This window comes from Heterodontus francisci, chromosome 26, assembly GCF_036365525.1.
Source record: "Heterodontus francisci isolate sHetFra1 chromosome 26, sHetFra1.hap1, whole genome shotgun sequence".
Lineage (NCBI taxonomy): Eukaryota > Metazoa > Chordata > Chondrichthyes > Heterodontiformes > Heterodontidae > Heterodontus > Heterodontus francisci.
In genome coordinates this window covers 47,650,961-47,669,975 of record NC_090396.1, presented here as the reverse complement: position 1 = coordinate 47,669,975, position 19,015 = coordinate 47,650,961, and the positions used below count along the sequence as shown (strand labels likewise).

Below are 19,015 nucleotides of genomic sequence, written 5' to 3'. Positions count from 1 at the left end.
CTTTGACCTGCTTTTGTAGCTACATTATTTATGTGGCTGATCTAGTTAAGTTTATGGTCAATGGAAACTTCCAGAATGTTGATGGTGGGGGAATTCGGCGATGGCAATGCCATTCAATGTCAAGAGGAGGTGGTTAGACACTCTTGTTGGAGATGGTCGTTGGCTGGCACTTAATTGGCAAGTAACATTCGGATCACATATCAACTCAAGGCTGACTGTTGACCACGGCTTGCTGCGTGCAGGCATGGACTGCTTAATTATCTGAGGAGTTGCAAATTGAACTGAATGCTGTACAATCATCAGCGAACATCCCCTCTTTTAACCTTATGAGAGAGGGAATATCATTGATGAAGCACCTGAAGATGGTTGGGCTTAGGGCACTGCCCTTAGAAGCTCCTGCAGCAAATTCTCGGCTGAGATGATTGGCTTCTAACAACCACAGCTGTATTCCTTTGGGGATGACTCCAGCCAGTGGAGAGTTTTCCCCTGGATTCCCATTGACTTCAATTTATCTAGTCTCCTTGATGCTGCACCTGGTCAGATGCTGCCTTGATGTCAAGGGCAGTCATTCTCACCTCACCTCTGGAATTCAGCTCTTGTTCATGTTTAGATAAAAACTGTAACAAGGTCTGGAGCCGAGTGGTCCTGGTTGAGCCCAAACTGAGCATCGGTGAGCAAGTTATTGCTGAGTACGTGCCACTTGATAGCACTGTCGACGACACCTTCCATCACTTTGATGATTGAGAGTTGGCTGATGGGGTGGCAATTGGCAGGATTGGATTTGTCCTGCTTTTTGTGGAATGGCCATATCTGGACAGTTTTCCACTTTGTTGGGTAGATGCCATTGTTGTAGTTGTACTGGAACAGCTTGGCTAGTTTAAGAGCACAAGTCTTTAACACTACAACCGTGATGTTGTCAGGGCCCACAACCTTTCTGTATCCAGTGATGTCAGCCGTTTCTTGATATCACGTGGAGTGAAATTGGTTGAAAGCTGGCTTCTGTGATGGTGGAGACCTCATGAGGAGGCAAAGATATATCAGTGATTCTGTAATCCACCCAGCACCTCTGACTAAAGCTGATTGGAAACACTTCAGCCTTGTCATTTGCACTGATGTGTTGTGCGTTGAGGATGGGAATGTTCGTGGAGCCTATATACAATATATGTAAATTACACTATATGCCATAATTAAGTGAATCTACTGCATGAATGTACCACATGTATCTTTCCCAGTCATCATTGCTCGTACATTTAAAGGCAAAACTGACCCATAACTGGAGGGCATAACATGGAATAGATATTGATCACATATACAGCATATGTGAAAAGAATATTTGAATTTCTTGTGAGAAAGAGCTTGAATGTGTGAAATCTCCAGAGACTGGAAGAGAGAGGGCAGCACTTTTGGTATGTGTCATTGCTTTGAGATCAGTGCTTTGCATGACGTCACCCTAGCATCTTATTTGCAAATGTATTGTCATACATAATTGTGCATGCAAAGATATTAGAGAGCCCAAATGGATAGAAATAAAAACAAAGTGCTGGAAATACTCAGCAAGTCTGGCAGCATCTGTGGAGAGAGAAGCAGAGTTAACATTTCAGGTCTGTGACCTTTCATCAGAACTGGCAAAGGTTAGAAATGTAATAGGTTTTAAGCAAGTGAAGCAGTGGTGGTGGTGGGGTGGGGGGGGGGAGAAAGAGAACAAAAGGGAAGATGTGCGATGGGGCAGAGGGCAGAGAGATTAACTGACAAGGAGTTCATGGGGCAAAGGGAGTGTGCTAATGGTGTGGTGAAAGACAAAGCATTAGTGCAGAGAGAATGATAATGACAGAATAATGAACAGCTCTGTCCCAAAGTACAAACATGAAAAACCAAGTTTAAGGCAGGAACTTGGTTAAAAAAAAAAATGATAAAATAAAAAAAGGGCTAGTCATGCTCTGAAGTTATTGAACTCAATGTTCAGTCCGGAAGGCTGTAGAGTGCCTATTTGGAAAATGAGGTGCTATTCCTCGAGCTTGCGTTGATGTTCACTGAAACATTGCAGCAGGCCAAGGACAGAAATGTGGGCATCAGAGCAGGGTGGTGAATTGAAATGGCAAGCAACCGGAAGCTCAGAGTCATGCTTGCGGACTGAGCGCAGGTGTTCCACAAAGCGGTCATCCAATCTGCGTTTGGTCTCCCCAGTGTAGGGGCAACTGCATTGTGAGCAGCGAATACAGTATACTAAATTGAAAGAAGTACAAGTAAATCACTGCTTCACCTGAAAGGAGTGTTTGGGCCCTTGGATGGTGAAGAGAGAGGAGGTAAAAGGGCAGGTATTAAAGCTGCTGTGATTGCATGGGAAGGTGCCATGGGAAGGGGATGAGGTGTCGGGGTTAATGGAGGAGTGGACCAGGGTGTAGCGGAGGGAATGATCCCTTCAGAATTCTGATGGGAGGGGAAGATGCATATCGCGGTGGTATCATGCTGGAGAGGGCAGAAATGGCGGAGGATGATCCTTTGGGTGTGAAGGCTGGTGGGGTGGAAAGTGAGGACAAGGGGAACCCTGTTGCAGTTCTGGGAGGGAGGGGAAGGGGTGAGGGCAGAAGTGTGGGAAATGGGTTGGACACTGTTGAGGGCCCTCAATCAAGTAAAGGCCTGCTCGGGTCTGCAACAAAAAACCTGACCCGAGCCCGACAGAACCACATCCGACTCAGCCCGAGTCCTTCCATTTTTTCCCATGCCCGACCCGACCATCAGTTAACTTACCTTCCGTTTTTCACTTTCTTGCTGATCTGCACAAGCTTAAAATTACTGTAACAAAACCACCTTTCTTGTCCAAAAATTAAATTAACAGTGCGGCCACTTACCTGTGGCAGAGCGTGTCCGACCCGGCCCAACCCAGAAGTGCAACTCGACCCAACGCGAACCCGACATATGTCATCGGGTTTGGGTCGGGTTGGAGGCTTTTACTATCAAACACAGTGGGGGGAAATCCTTGGTTGATGAAAAAGGAAGACATATCAGAAGTGCTGCTGTGGAAGGTTGCATCATCAGGAGCCTTAAAAGCACCGTTTCATGAGAGTTTCCATTTTGATGTGGAGGCTTTAGGAACCAAACTCCAAGCTGGAGTCATGGCTGACTTAACTCACTTAGAAAGCTGTTACAGGACACCATAACCAAATGATTTTTAGACCATATTGATGTTCACTACTCTGTGTTCTGTCAGACTGAACAACCTTGGCATTGGCATGCTTGAAATAGAACATGAACAGCCAAATGGATAGACATCTGCTTATTTACTGATATTGTACCATCTTCTATCTTGACAGAACAAGGAGAATCCCTTGATGTCCAGCTAAACCTAAAGAGCACAGCTCAATAAAACACCAACATGTATCACTCCATTTGCATTAGTCAGCAACACAAATAAACATGCTGCAGGAGAAATAGTTAATGATGTTTAGGAAGACTTACCAAGTGAGTGACCATGCATTGGTGGGAAAGAGGCAACAATGGCAATGTTAGATATGGGGCCTCTTGGTATGGTGTAGAGGTCAAGCGAGCTTTGAGTCTCTCCTAAGTTTTTTTTTATATATGTGGAACCTTGCACATAACAATGAAAGGGAGCCTCTGTAGGGTGTTTAGTACTCAGCATTTCCTACAGAAGTAATGTGATGAAGTTGTGGTTATCTGCACTGCCATCTGATATTGAACGCAGAACACCAGTGGCTTCTGCAGTGGTGACCTCAGTTACAGGAGCCTTATAAGCACCTCTCATGAGAGCCTCCGTTTCTGATATGGAGGCTTTAGAAACCAAACTCCAAGATGGAGTTATGGCTGACTTAACTCGCTTAGAAAGCTGTTACAGGATACCGTGACCGAAATGATTTTTGAACCTTTATTGATGCTCACTATTCTGTACTCTCAGACTGAACGCTTCGGCGTTGGCATGCTTGGAGTAGAACGTGAACAGCCAGTTGGCATTCATGTTAGTGGGAGCTCTGTGCCACTATGCAAACCAGCAGAAATGATGGTTACTGCCACTTCTGAAAGTGATAGCAGCAACGGAAATCTCTAGTACTTCTGCCAACATGTAGGGTTAATTGTAGGGACTGGTTGTGGATTTCCCTCAACATCAGGGCTTTTTGTGCATGTTCCTTGCTAAAGTTCCTTTTAACTAGGGGAGTATGCAAGGATAGTTTTATATAGAGCCTTATCGTCTCTCCGAAACGTTCCTAAATGCTTCACGCATCATGACATATTGAAATTGTGTTTTGTAGACAAACGTGGAGGCACACAAACTTCCATCACAAAACACAGGAAGCAAGTACACCAGCAAAACACATTAAACACTTGCACCACTACCATTGTACAACTGAATAAAATTAATTCACTTGTACTACATCCTGCAGACTGATTCTTTCAGCACAGAAAATGTCCCTTGCCCAAAGGCAAGCAAAATGGCTGACTTGTCAGATGCCTGACTAAAGTTGAGCACAGCAATGGTTGACTGTCCCTCCAGGTCTTAGTGGTGTGAGTTGCCACAACTTCATCATGGTTTCTTTGCTGAGTCTGAGCCACCTCATGCACTTTTCATACCATTTAGTGGTACCACCAATTAGTTAGAGGGTTGTGAGTTGTGACCTGAAATAAAATACTTACTTTTACTTTGTGCAGTGTGGAGCACAGCACAAGCTCATCATTAATGGCCTTTAACAAAGCTTTAATGAGCAAAAGTTGGTATTTTCTCTCAATTTTGCTAGACAATTTGACGCCTAATGTATGCTATATTTCCTTAAATTCATATGTCCCATTGCAAATGATATGCCAACTGTCGTCACCTGCATTCTCACTGGAACTGGCTCCTGCACTACGACATCAGAGTATTATTTGTTCTGGGTCTTGCGTTAGATATTCTCTCAGTACAGTTAGTGCTGGTTACTCCTCTAAGCAGTCTGAGGGCCCTGCATTAAAGGTGTGCCTGGGCTACCTGATACCTACTTATACAGTAGTCTAACCCAGGGAGTATAACCATGCATACCCCTTGACACACGTCAGCTATTCCTATTTTTTTCATGTGCCTGCACAAACCGTTCTCATATCCCTGCAATAACACTTGGGAAGACAAGCCCAGAAGTTATCATTAAATTCCATTATTTCAGATTGCAAATGAAGATCTAGAGCAACAGTTATGATCTGACTTGATTCAATTAGCAAAACTTTCCTTCATATAGTTTTTGGGGAAACAATTTCAATGCCTTTTAACCACTTTTTCATGAAGGTACTTTTCTTGATGTGTAAATGTACTTTTGTAAAAAGAAAAATATAATATTTAAATATTAGGTTTTTAAAGCAAAGTACGTTTACATCATTTCTGCTGAAAAATTCTAAAACATTCCAAAATGTAATTCAAGAGTAGCAAACTCCTGAACTTCTGCGTCTCCTTATTTATTATAACATAGGGGTTAAATTTATGTGTGCAATAAAGTCAGTCTGGCATTTGCACATCTCCTTGCTGTTGGCTCAGGAGTGGTATCAGTCCCCTGTATCTCAAATGGTGTATACGCAAAGCAGCCGAAAAGGGGGGGGGGGGATGGAAGAGGGTAAATTGTGATGCAGCTGATCTAATTTATCTGTACCCAACTGGAGTAAATAAATGAAATGGACATCTTCAGGGAAAGACCACTATTCTGTATCATTGTTATTGTAAATGAAAAATTAAATTTTGCATCGGATATTGAGTTGTTAGTAAACTGATGAATCTTTAGAGCAACCTCTGATTTTAACATTTATTTTTCTCCACTGCAAGCTCTTTTAAATTATTCCTTGAATTGGAGCCGCAAGTTCGAGACATCATCTTCAAGTTTTATGAGTCAAAATATGCGTCCTGTTTGAAAATGTTAGATGAAATGAAGGTAAGTAGGAATCTCTTGAGTAAATCAGAAAATTTTATTCTTTTGCAAAAACAGGATGATCCAAGACTGGGTGCGTTATGTTGTTCGATCATGCAAGTTCTCCCCATTCACACGTGAATACATGCACAAAGTTTCTTTCTTATCCATGAATCAACAGGCCCATGTATGCACATATGAATAGTTTGCATATTTTCTTATAGATGCATGTGTACACATTAATGTACATGTTATATACAGAATCACAATCGTTCGTGCAGAAGGAGGCCATTAGGCCCATCATAGAGTCATAAAGAGATACAGCACTGAAACAGGCCATTCGGCCCACCGAGTCTGTGCCAACCCATTTATACTAATCCTACATTAATCCCATATTCCCTACCACATCCCCACCATTCTCATACCACCTACCTACACTAGGGGCAATTTACAATGGCCAATTTACCTATCAACCTGCAAGTCTTTGGCTGTGGGAGGAAACCGGAGCACCCGGCGGAAACCCACGCGGTCACAGGGAGAACTTGGAAAATACGCACAGGCAGTACCCAGAACCGAACCCGGGTCGCTGGAGTTGTGAGGCTGTGGTGCTGACCACTGCACCGCTGTGCCGCCTACACTGGCTCTCTGAAAGAGCAGTTCCCTCAGTTCCATTCCCCTGCCTTCTCCTCGTAACCCTGCACATTCTTCCTTCTCATATAACTCTCTAATTCCCTTTTGAATGCTTCATTTGAACCTGCCTCCACCACATTCTCAGGCAGCGCATTCCAGACCTTAGCCACTCACTGTGTGAAAAGGTTTTTCATGTCACTTTTGCTTCTCTTACCAAATACTTGAAATCTGTGCCCTCTCATTTGCGATCCTTTCACGACTGGGAACAGTTTCTCTCTATCTACTCTGTCCAGGCCCCTCATGTGACTAAAACTGGTATGAGCACTTGTTCTGTGTATTGGGAAAGCAACGACTGGGTCGCCATTGTTCCAACACTGTCGGTTACTATGCAAATGTTTTTCCAGTCAGGGGCTTGCAATTTTAAGTTTTACTGTTCATATAGTGAAATAATGTGTGCCTCAGTCTTGGCAGGTGGGGGAGCTTGCCTGACATGAGCAAAACTTACGAACCAAAGTATGGTGGCCAGGGATGGAGAAGGATGTGGAGCAGTTTGTCAAAATATGTCATGCATGTCAACTAGTCAGTAGACCCAATCCACCAGAACCAGTACACAGTACACTATTACCAGTCAGACCATGGGAGGATGTAGCACTTGACTTCTTGAGTCCATTTCCATCAGGAAAGTCCATACTAAATACTCATACAGTCCCATTATAGGAACATAGGAGCAGGAGTAGGATTCAATTAGATCATGGCTGATCATCTACCTCAAGGCCACTTTCCTGTGCTACCCCCATATTCCTTGATGTCATTAGTATCCAGATAATCTATTGATTTCTGTCTTGAACATGCTGAATGATTGAGCTTCCACAGCCCTCTAAGGTAGAGAATTCCAAAGATTCACCACCCTCTGAGTAAAGAATTCCTCCTCATCTCCATTTTAAATGGCTTACCTCTTATTCTGAGACAATGTCCCCTGGTTCTAGACTCACTAGCCAGGGGAAACATCCCATCTACATCCACTCTGTCCTGCCCTAAGAATTTTGTATGCTTCAATGAAATCACCTCTCTTCGAAATTCTAGAGAATATAGGCCCAGTTTCCTCAATCTCTGCTCATAAGACAATCCCGCTATCCCAGGGATTAGTCTGGTGAACCTCCGTTGCATTCCCTCTATGGCAAGTATATCCTTCCTTAGATAAGACCAAAACTGTACACAATACTCCAGGTGCGGTCTACCCAGGCTCTATGGAATTGCAGCAAGACATTTTTACTCCTGTACTCAAATCCCCTTGTGATAAAGGGTAACATAGGATTTGCCTTCCTAATTGCTTGATGCACCTGCGTGCTAGCTTTTAGTGACACATGAACAAGGACACCCAGGTACCTTTGGACATCAACACTTCCCACCGCTCTCAATTTAAAAATGCTCTGCCTTTCTGTTTTTTCTACCAAAGTGTTTAGATAATTTCACACTTATTCACATTATATTCCATCTGCTATGATCTTGCCCATTCACTTAGCCTGTCCAAGTCCCCTTGAAGCCTCCTTGCATCCTCCTCACAACTTATATTCCCACCTAATTTTATATCATCAGAAAATTTGGAAATATTTTATTTGGTCCCCACATCCAAATCATTTATGTAGATTGTGAACAGCTGTGGCCCCAGCAATGACCCTTGCGGTACCCCACTAATAACAGCTTGCCATCCTACGAATGACCTGTTTATTCCTACGTTCTGTTTTCAGTCTGTTAACCAATTCTCAATCCGTAACCAATTGCCCCCAATCCCATGTGCTCTAATTTTGTTTACTAACCTCCTGTGTGGGTCCTTATCAAAAGCCTTCTGAAAATCCAAATACACCACATCCACGCCTTTATCTACGCTACAAGTAACATCCTCAAAAAAGACTCCCAACAGGTTTGTCAAACATGATTTCCCTTTCATAAATCCATGTTGACTCTGCCCAATCACATCATTATTTTCTAAGTGTCGCATCCTTTATAACAGGTTCTAACATTTTCCCTACTACTGACGTCAAACTAACAGGTCTGTAGTTCCCCTCTTTTTCTCTCTCCCTTCTTTCTTAAATAATAGGGTTACATTTGCTCATCTGGTCCAAGGTTTTTATCAACCTTCAATCCAGTTAATTTTTTGAGTTCTACCTCTTAATACTAATTTCTTTCAGTTCCTCATTTTCTCAAGTTGCTTGGTTCCCTAGTATTTCTGGGAGATTTTCTGTATCTTCCTCCGTAAAGATAGACACAAAGTAATTGTTTAGTTTCTCTGTTATTTCCCTATTCTCCAATATAAATTCTCCTGTCTCTGCCTGTAATGGACCCACATTTGTCCTTGCTAATCTTTTCCTTGTTACATACCTAAAGAAGCTTTTACAGTCCACCTTGTGTGTTTCCTGCCCCTTCCTATCTCTGTAATTTCCTCCAGCCCCACAACCCTTCAATCTGTGCTCATCTTATTCTGGCCTCTTGAGCATTCTTGATTTTAATTGCTTCACCGTTGGTGGCCATGCCTTCAGCTGCCAAATCCCTAAGCTCTGGAATTCCCTCCCTAAACCTCTCCACCTCTCTAATTCTATCTCCTTTTAAAGTACTCCTTAAAACCTATCTCTTCGACCAAGCTTTTGGTCTTCTGCCCTAATATCGCCTTGTGTGGCTCTGTATCAGATTTTGCTTTATATGCTCTTGTGAAGCGCCTTGGGATATTTTATAACGTTAAAGGTGTTATATAAATGCAAGTTGTTGTATGAAGGGGCCAGGAAATGACAGTCGTGGGTCGAAATGAAAATGTCTTGAAGGAACAGATTTTCCCAGTGATTCCTCTGGTTTCCATGTGATCAGGAAAAGGTTTTAATTGTTTCATGCATTAATAGTGGCTTACTTGCTCATTCATTGCACATGTTTTTTCTTTTCTTTTTCGTGCCCTCCTTCTCTCCCTCTCCCTTCACAGGATAACCTTCTATTGGACATGTACCTAGCTCCCCATGTCAAAACACTCTACACACAAATCAGGAACAGAGCCCTCATTCAGGTAAGTGGAGAAGATACCACCGTGCCGCTTAGTAATTAAATCTCTTAATTATTTCTCAGTTATAAAATATTTTGCTTTTTATTATCACTTTTTGTAATTGTCGAATTATTTTCAATGAGTCCTATTTATTTGTATTCTGATTGTACCACTTCTTCTTGGTCACACCAGCCTGATTAGAATTTTGGGAAACGTTTAATTGTGAAATGTAATTTAAAATATCTCTACAAAATTTTATTGCAATAAATTCTTGTGTTTGCTTTCATTAAGTTATAATGTATAGGCAACACAAATTAGATCGTTGAATGCAGAATTTCCTTCCTTCTGCAATGTTCAGGCTTTTCAAATACTCATCTTCTGATGACTTCTTGGTTTATCTCATTCTCTTCTTTTAAACCTTGGTGGCATCCTGTATCACAGACCATGGATCTTCATCTAGGTTTCACAAATGGAATGAAAGCCCTCCCATTGCTAATAATGTGAACTGAGAAGCAAACAGCATGGGGAGCAGTCCAGGATGCCACCATTCTGTTTGTTTTCATTGAGCAGATCATAGCATTGGTGAAACATCTAGGACAGAGCAGCCTCTTGTGCTACTAAAGAGTGAATTGCAAAGCTACCAAATTGCTCAAAATATAATTCTGAAATCACAGTTTACATTTTCAATAATTGTGGGGCATGCTGAATCTGAAGAAGTAATAGGTAGATTTAGACAATGGAGATTTAAACAAAATTGCTGGCACACGATCATTACTACTTTGAAACTGACAACAACTTCCGGAGTCGGCATATGTGCAGTTGAATGCAGAAATCAGAAGTTCCTGTCAGTGATTCTACGCTCCCCTATAGGGTACGCTGTTGAAGTCCTCCCAGACTTCAATCAGGTAGAAATCACTGAATGGTGAGAACTTGCTCTTTTATGCTGTTAGTCTCACTGTAAAAACCCTTGAAAAAGTTACACCTTATTGAATGAGGTATAATTGGGTTTTTCAACAGCATGCTTTGTTCATAATTAGTGCTGAACACCCTCACTGGCCCTGAAAAACTAATTTTATATTTGTGGAATACTACATTTCTCCGTTACAAGTTTTTAACGGATATTTTGACTTCTACCTTAACCCATGGATATGTTACAGTCACTTATTTTGCTGTCTATAAAATTTAAAGTAATAAAAATTCAGTGCATTTTACTTCCTGTTTTGTTGTCCATGAGAATACTTCGTTGTGATTGGCTGCTTACCCTGCTTGATGTCATCACTATTGCTGGATGCCTGGAGATCCCCATGACTTGGTGCCAGGTTCAAACTGACTTTGAGAAAGGGGAAGTCCATGCCATAGAGCTTGCCAGATCTTTGTAGACTGCTTTCTTTGAGGTCAGCAATGAATACTGCCACTTTGCTGTTGACCACAAAATTATGCCAAAATGTCCAAATATTACCTTTTTAGTAAATCTATGATCTTGGAATGTTGGTTTTGCCAGTCTTGCCAAAATGTCTAAAAGGCATTGTGTATTTTTAGTATTTCAGCCCTTATGTTTCTGCTGACATGAACAAGATGGCCATTTCTTTCAACACCACAGTGGGTGCGCTGGAGGATGAGTTGACGCACCTTATTCTGGAGGGATTAATCAATGGTAGAATTGATTCACATAGTAAGGTGAGTCTTTGCTGGCATCTAAATCTTAAATGGTACAAATTCACAGGAAATACTGTGGTATTCAGAGATCACATCCTTGTAAAACTGGCTTCCTAAGCTGAATACTCATTTTGTACATTAACAGCAATGTGAGATCTCTATGGTAATAATTCGTGCAATAATTAAGATAGATCGTCCTTCCATATCACCTGTTCTCTGTTGATTTGTTTTGAGAATGTGGAAGAGCAGCTGCTTGACCTTTTACTTTGGAAGAATTATCATGAATAGTTTCTTTTTATCACCTTTTTGTTCCCTGTCACTAGCTTTGTGGGGATTCAAAATGACACAAGGCAAGACTTCTCTACCTTTTTATCTATTCCTATTTCTCATGTCTATTCTGGCTGACTACCTAAGCACAGTAAAGTACCCGAGAACAATTGAACTTTGCTGCAGAGTGTCAAAAACTTAATAAGCAAAGCTAGAAATAATTGTTTACTGTTCAATAAATCTTTAGAGGATCCTAAAGTGCTAGATAATTGGAATAATTACAGGCTAAATTATGATTAACTCTATGAATGAGCATTATAATTTACTTTTCCATTTTTATGTTCCAAAGAGGCTGGTGATGTAGTGGTATTGTAACTGGACTAGTAACCCAGAGACCCAGGGTATTGCTCTGGGGACATGGATTCGAATCCCACCATGGCAGAAGGTGGAATTGGAATTCAATTAATAAAAATCTGGAATTATAAAGCTAGTCTAATGATGGCCATGAAACCATTGTTGATTGTTGTAAAAACCCCATCTAGTTCCTAATGTCCTACAGGGAAGGAAATCCGTTGTCCTTACCTGGTTTGGCCTACATGTGACTCCAGACACACAGCAATGTGGTTGATTCTTAAATGCCATCTGAAATGGCCTAGCAAGCCACTCAGTTGTACCTAACCACTACAAAGTCAATAAAAAATGAAACCAGACGGACCACCCGGCATCAAACAAGGCACCAGAAACGACAATGGCAAACCCAGCCCTGTCGACCCTGCAAAGTCCTCTTTACTAACATCTCCAGGCTTGTGCCAAAGTTGGGAGAGCTGTCCCACAGACTAGTCAAGCAACAGCCTGATATAGTCATACTCACAGAATCATACCTTACAGAAAATTCCCAGACACTGCCATCACCATCACACCGGCAGGACAGACCCAGCAGAGACGGCAGCACAGCAGTATACAGTTAGGAGGGAATTGCCCTGGGGGTCCTCAACATTGGCTCCAGACCCCTTGAGGTCTCATAGCATCAGGTCAAACATAGGCGAGGAAACCTCCTGCTGATTACCACCTACCGCCCCCGCCAACCACCCCCTGCCCCCCCCCCTCCTCCCCGCCCAAAGCAGATGAATCAATACTTCTCCATGTTGAACAGCACTTGGAGGAAGCACTGAGGGTGGCAAGGGCGTAGAATGTACTCTGAGTGGGGGACTTCAATGTTCATCACCAAGAGTGGCTCGTTAGCACTACTACTGACCAAGCTGCCAGAGTCCTAAAGGACATAGCTGCTAGACTGGGTCTGCGGCAGGCAGTGAGGGAACCAAAAAGAGGGGAAAATATACTTGACCTCGTCCTCATCAATCTGCCTGCCGCAGATGCATCCATCCACGACTGTGTTGGTAGGAGTGACCACTGCACAGTCCTTGTGGAGACACAGTCCCGTCTTCACACTGAGGCTACCCTCCATCGTGTTTGGCAGTACCACCTTGCTAAATGGGATAGATTTCAAACAGATCTAGCAATGTAAAACTGGGCATCCGTGAGGCGCTGTGGGCCATCAGCAGCAGCAGAATTGTACTCAACCACAATCTATAACCTCATGCCCCGGCATATCCCCCACTCTACCATTACCATGAAACCAGGGGACCAACCCTAGTTCAATGAAGAGTGCAGGAGGGCATGCCAGGAGCAGCACCAGGCATATCTCAAAATGAGGTGTCAACCTGGTGAAGCTACAACCCAGGACAACTTACATGCCAAACAGCGTAAGCAGCATGCAATAGAGAGCTAAGCAATCCCACAACCTACCGATCAGATCTAAGCTCTGTAGTCCTGCCACATCCAGTCGTGGACAATCAAACAACTAACTGGAGGAGGTAACTCCACAAATATCCCATCCTCAATGATGGGGGAGCCCAGCACATCAGTGCAAAAGATAAGGCTTGAAGCATTTGCAACAACTTCAGCCAGAAGTGCTGAGTTGATGATCCATCTCTGCCTCCTCCTGAATTCCCCAGCATCATAGATGCCAGTCTTCAACCAGTTCGATTCACTCTGCATGATATCAAGAAATGACTGAAGGCACTGGATACTGCAAAGGCTGTTGGCCCTGACAACATTCCGGCAATAGTACTGAAGACCTGTGCTCCAGAACTAGCCACACCCCTAGCCAAGCTGTTCCAGTACAGTTACAACACTGGCATCTACCCGGCAATGTGGAAAATTGCCCAGGTAGGTCCTGCACACAAAAAGCAGGACAAATCCAACCTGGCCAATTGCTGCCCCTTCAGTCTACGCTCAATCATCAGTAAAGTGATGGAAGGTGTCATCGACAGTGCTATCAAGTCGCACTTGCTTAGCAATAACCTGCTACTGACACTCGGTTTGGGTTCTGCCAGGGCCAGTCAGCTCCAGGCCTCATTACAGCCTTGGTTCAAACATGGACAAAAGAGCTGAACTCAAGAGGTGAGGTGAGAGTTACTGCCCTTGACAGCAAGGCAGCATTTGACTGAGGTATGGCATCAAGGAGCCCTAGCAAAACTGGAGTCAATGGGAATTGGGGAAAATTCTCCACTGGTTGAAGTCATACCTAGTGCAAAGGAAGATGGTTGTGGTTGTTGGAGGCAAATCATCTCATCTCCAAGACATCACTGCAGGAGTTACTCAAGGTAGTATCCTAGGTACAACCACCTTCAGCTGCTTCATCAATGACCTTCCCTCCTCAAAAGGTCAGAAGTGGGGATGTTCGCTGATGATTGCACCCTGTTCAGCACCATTCGCGACTCCTCAGATACTGAAGCAGTCTATGTAGAAATGCGGCAAGACCTGGACAATATCCAGGCTTGGGCTGAAAAATGGCAATTAACCTTCGCGCCACTCAAGTGCCAGGCAAGGACCATCTGCAACAAGAGAGAATCCAACCATTTCCCTTTGACATTCAATGGCATTACCATCACTGAATCCCCCACTATCAACATCCTGGGGGTTACCATTGACCTGAACCTGAACTGGAGTAGCCACGTAAATACCGTGGCTACAAGAGCAGGTCAGAGGCGAGGAATCCTGTGGTAAGTAACTCATCTCCTGACTCCCCAAAGCCTGTCCACCATCTACAAGGCACAAGTCAGGAGTGTGATGGAATAGGCTCCACTTGCCTGGATTGGTGCAACTCCAACAACACTCAAGAAGTTCAACACCACCCAGGACAAAGCAGCCTGCTTGATTGGCACCCCACCCACAAACATTCACTCCCTCCACCACCGACGCACAGTGGCAACAGTGTGTACCATCTACAAGATGCACTTTAGCAATGCACCAAGGCACCTCAGACAGCACCTTCCAAACCCACGACCACTACCATCTAGAAGGACAAGGGCAGCAGATGCATGGGAACACCACCATCTGCAAATTCCCCTCCAAGTCACACATTATCCTGACTGTCGCTGGCTGCAAATCCTGGAACTCCTTTCCTGACTGTATTGTGGGTGTACCTACCTCACATGGACTGCAGCTGTTCAAGAAGGCAGCTCACCATCACCTTCTCAAGGGCAGTTAGGGATGGGCAATAAATGCTGGCATAGCCAGTGGTACCCATATTCCAGGAACGAATAAAAAAATAAAGTTCTGTTTTTTGTGAGGGTATTTTCTTGACTATCTGTAGTGTTAGTAGTTTTCTAGAAATTAACTGTTGCTGCTTGAGCTGTGAGGAAGTATTTTCTTTTTATACCCTTCGCATCTTCTCAAGTTGGTATATCTCAATTTTCAAAAGGCATTTGATAAAGTTCCACACAAATTGGACTCAAGGCTGTGGCCTTCCAGAATAAATCTTGCAAATGAGTAAGAAATTGGCTGAAGGATGGAAAGCATCAGGTTTTTCTTGGTGCCAGAGTGTCGGGGTAGGGGGGAGTAGCATTGACTGTGGTATCCTGTAGATTAGTGTTGAGACCACTACGATTCCTAATTGAATCGGTGACTTAGATTCAAAGGAGTAAAAAATGTTGATGTTGCCAAATTAGCTGGGGCACTGGCATCAAAGGAAGTGGACTCTGAAATTGCAGAACATTTTGTACATAAAGTGTAGGTGTGCAAAGAAATGTTTGGTGAAATTGAATGCAGGCAAGTGTGAAGATCTGCACATAGGAAATAGTGAGAGGGAGATTGAAGAACAAATATGTAGGTAGATTTCTGAGTGCAAAAACTTTAGGGCAATAATAGTTGGATTTCAACTACCTCAATATCAACTGGGATACAAACAGTGTGAAGGGCACAGAGGGGACAAAATTCTTGAACTGTGTTAGAGAACTTTTTTAGCCAGCACATAACAAGCCTAATGAGAGGGGGCGCAATTCTAGATTTAGTCTTCGGTAATGGAGCTGGGCAAGTGGATGAAGTAACAGTGGGTGACCATTTTGGAGATAGTGACCATAATACAGTTAGTTTTAGCATAATCATGGAAAAGGACAAAGATAAAACAGTAGCAAAGGTTCTAAATTGGGGGAAGGCAAATTTTATGAAACTGAGAGGTGACTTGGCGAAAGTCGACTGGATACAGCTACTTGAAGGAAAATCAGTGGCAAACCAGTGGGAGGCATTGAAGAGTGAGATACTACAGGCACAGTGTAGGCATGTCCCCACAAAGATTAAGGGTGGTACTGTCAAATCTAGAGCCCCCTGGTTATCTAAAAGATTGCAGGGTAAGTTAAAGCAAAAAAAGAAAGCTTATGACTATCACAAATATCTTAATACTTTAGAAAGCCAAGAGGAGTATAGAAAGTGCAGGGGTGAAGTAAAAAAGGAAATTAGAAAAGCAAAGGGAGGGTTGATGCAAACATTGTTGTTAAAGAGGAGGAGTGTGAAATATTAGAAACAATAAGCATATTGAAAGAGGAAGTGCTTAAAGGTCTGACATCCCTGAAAGTGGATAAATCACCAGGACCGGATGGATTTCATCCCAGGTTGTTGAAGGAAGCCAGGGAGGAAATAGCAGATGCGCTGAGGATCATCTTCAAACCCTGACTAGATACAGGCAAGGTACCAGATGATTGGAGGTGTGCAAACATTGTTCCATTGTTCAAAAAGGGTGCGAGGGATAATCCAGGTAATTACAGGCCAGTCAGTCTGACCTTGGTGGTGGGTAAATTGTTAGAATCAATTCTGAGGGACAGGATAAACTGTCACTTAGAAAGACATGGATTAATCAGGGATAGTCAGCATGGATTTATTGGGGGAAAGTTATGTCTTACTAACTTGATTGAGTTTTTTGAGGAAGTGACAAGGAGGATTGATGAGGTTAGTGCAGTCGATGTGGTTTATATGGATTTTAGTAAGGCATTTGACAAGATCCTTCATAGCAGACTGGTCAGTAAAATGAAAGCCCATGGGATACAGGGGAAGGTGGCAGGTTGTTTCCGGATTTGGCTCAGTGACAGGAAACAAAGGGTAGTAGTCGATGGATGTTTTTGTGAATGGAAAGCGGTTCCCAGTGGTGTTCCACAGGGTCCAGTGTTGGGTCCCTTGCTGTTTGTGGTATATATTAATGATGTGGACTTACATGAGGGTGGCATGGTTGGGAAATTTGCTGATGACACAAAATTGGCCGTGTAGTTAATAGTGAGGAGGAAAGCCATGGACTCCAGAATGATATCAATGTTTTGGTTGAGTGAGCGGAAAATTGGCAAATGGAATTCAATCCAGAGAAGAATGAGGTATTGCATTTGGGGAGGGTAAATAAAGTGAGGGAATATACAGTAAACAGGAGGATATTGAGAGGGGTAGAAGAAATGAGATACCTTGGAGTGCATGTCCACAGGTTCCTGAAGGTGGCAGGAGAGGTGGATAGAATGGTGAAGAAGGCATATGGATTGCCTTCCTTTATTGGCCGAGGTATAGAGTACAAAAGCAGGGATGTGATGCTGGAACTGTATAGAACGTTGGTTAGGCCACAGCTGGAATATTGTGTGCAGATCTGGTCGTCACATTACAGAAAGGACATAATTGCTCTGGAGAGAGTACAGAGGAGAGTTACAACAATGTTGCCAGGGCTTGAAGGTTGTAGCTATGAGGAAAGATCGGATAGGCTAGGGTTGTTTTGCCTGGAACTGAGGAGGCTGAGGGGTGACTTGATTGAGGTGTACAAAATTATGAGGGGCCTAGATGGAGTGGACAGGAAGGACCTGTTTCCCCTGGCGGGGAGGTCAGTTACCAGGGGGCACCGATTTAAGGTGATTGGTCGAAGGATTAGAGCGGAAATGAGGAAAAACATTTTCACCCAGAGGGTGATGGGTGTCTGGATTTCACTACCAGGAATGGTGGTCGAGGCAGAGACCCTCAATTCTTTGAAAAGGTATCTGGACACGTACCTGAGGTGCTGTAACCTGTGGGGCTGTGGACCAGGTCCTGGAAGGTGGGATTAGTTCGGGTGCATAGTTTATTCGGCCGGCGCAGACGTGATGGGCTGAATAGTCTCCTTCTGTGCTGTACTTTTTCTATGGTTCTAGGAAGGAAAAGTAGGTGACACACTTTCTCAGCAAGTCATAATGGTGTTGACGTTGTTACAGATGAAGTTGAAGGAGACTTGGAGGTCTTGGTATACTCAATGCTGTACATGTCCAAGCAGTGCAAAGCCAATAAAATATTTAACTAGAAGACTAAAAATAACATCAAAAGATGAAATTATGATCAAACTGTCCAGTACTCTGATCAAGCTGTGCCTTGAGTCATGTGACTAGTTCTGGTCCTCAAATAAGGGAGATACTCAAGCTGGAAGCAGAGCAAAGAAATGTCATTTAGGGTAATTAAGATATGTTAATAGTCTGAGTCATGAGGAATAACTGACAACGGTTGGTCTTTTCACACATTTTTGGAATTCTATACTATCCTCCTCACAGTTCACAATGCTTCCAAGTTTCATATCATCTGCAAACTTTGAAATTATGCCCTGTACACCAAGGCCTAGGTTATTAATATATATCAGGAAAAGCAAGGGTCCCAACACTGACCTCCGGGGAACTCCTCCACAAACCTTCCTCCAGCCCGAGAAACATCTATTAACCACTACCTTGTTTTCTGTCACTCAGCCAATTTCGTATCTATGTTGCTACCGTCCCTTTTATTCCATGAGCTATAACCTTGCTCACAAATCTGTTGTGTGGCACTGTATCAGACGCCTTGTGAAAGTCCATTTACACCACATCAACAGCATTGCCCTCATCAACTTTCTCTGTCACCTCGTCAATAAACTCCAGCAAGTTAGTTAAACATGATTTTCCCTTAAGAAATCCATGCTGGCTTTCCTTAATTAACCTGCATTTGTCCATGTGATTATTAATTTTGTCCCGAATTATTTTTTCTAGAAGTTTCCCTGCCACTGAAGTTAAACTGACTGGCCTGTAGTTGCCGGGCTTATCTTTACACCCTTTTTTTAAACAAGGGGGTAATGTTTGCAATTCTCCAGTCCTCTGGCACCACTCACGAGTCTAAGGAAGTCTGAAAAATTATGGCCAGTACCTCTGTGATTTCCACCCTCCCCTCCGTATCCTTGGATGCACCTCATCTGGTCTTGGTGCTT

The 19,015-nt window shown here is 43.2% G+C and overlaps 1 protein-coding gene across 2 annotated transcripts in view; it reads left to right on the top strand.

The window, feature by feature from the left end:
- The window catches only part of gps1 (G protein pathway suppressor 1), an 80,210-nt gene that overhangs the window by 45,614 nt on the left and 15,581 nt on the right, over positions 1 to 19,015 (top strand). For both annotated transcript variants that reach the window (XM_068058171.1, XM_068058172.1), the window contains exons 10-12: positions 5,792 to 5,897; positions 9,472 to 9,552; positions 11,068 to 11,205. In XM_068058171.1, coding sequence (XP_067914272.1) covers positions 5,792 to 5,897; positions 9,472 to 9,552; positions 11,068 to 11,205 — 325 coding nt within the window. The remainder of the gene's footprint in view (positions 1 to 5,791; positions 5,898 to 9,471; positions 9,553 to 11,067; positions 11,206 to 19,015) is intronic.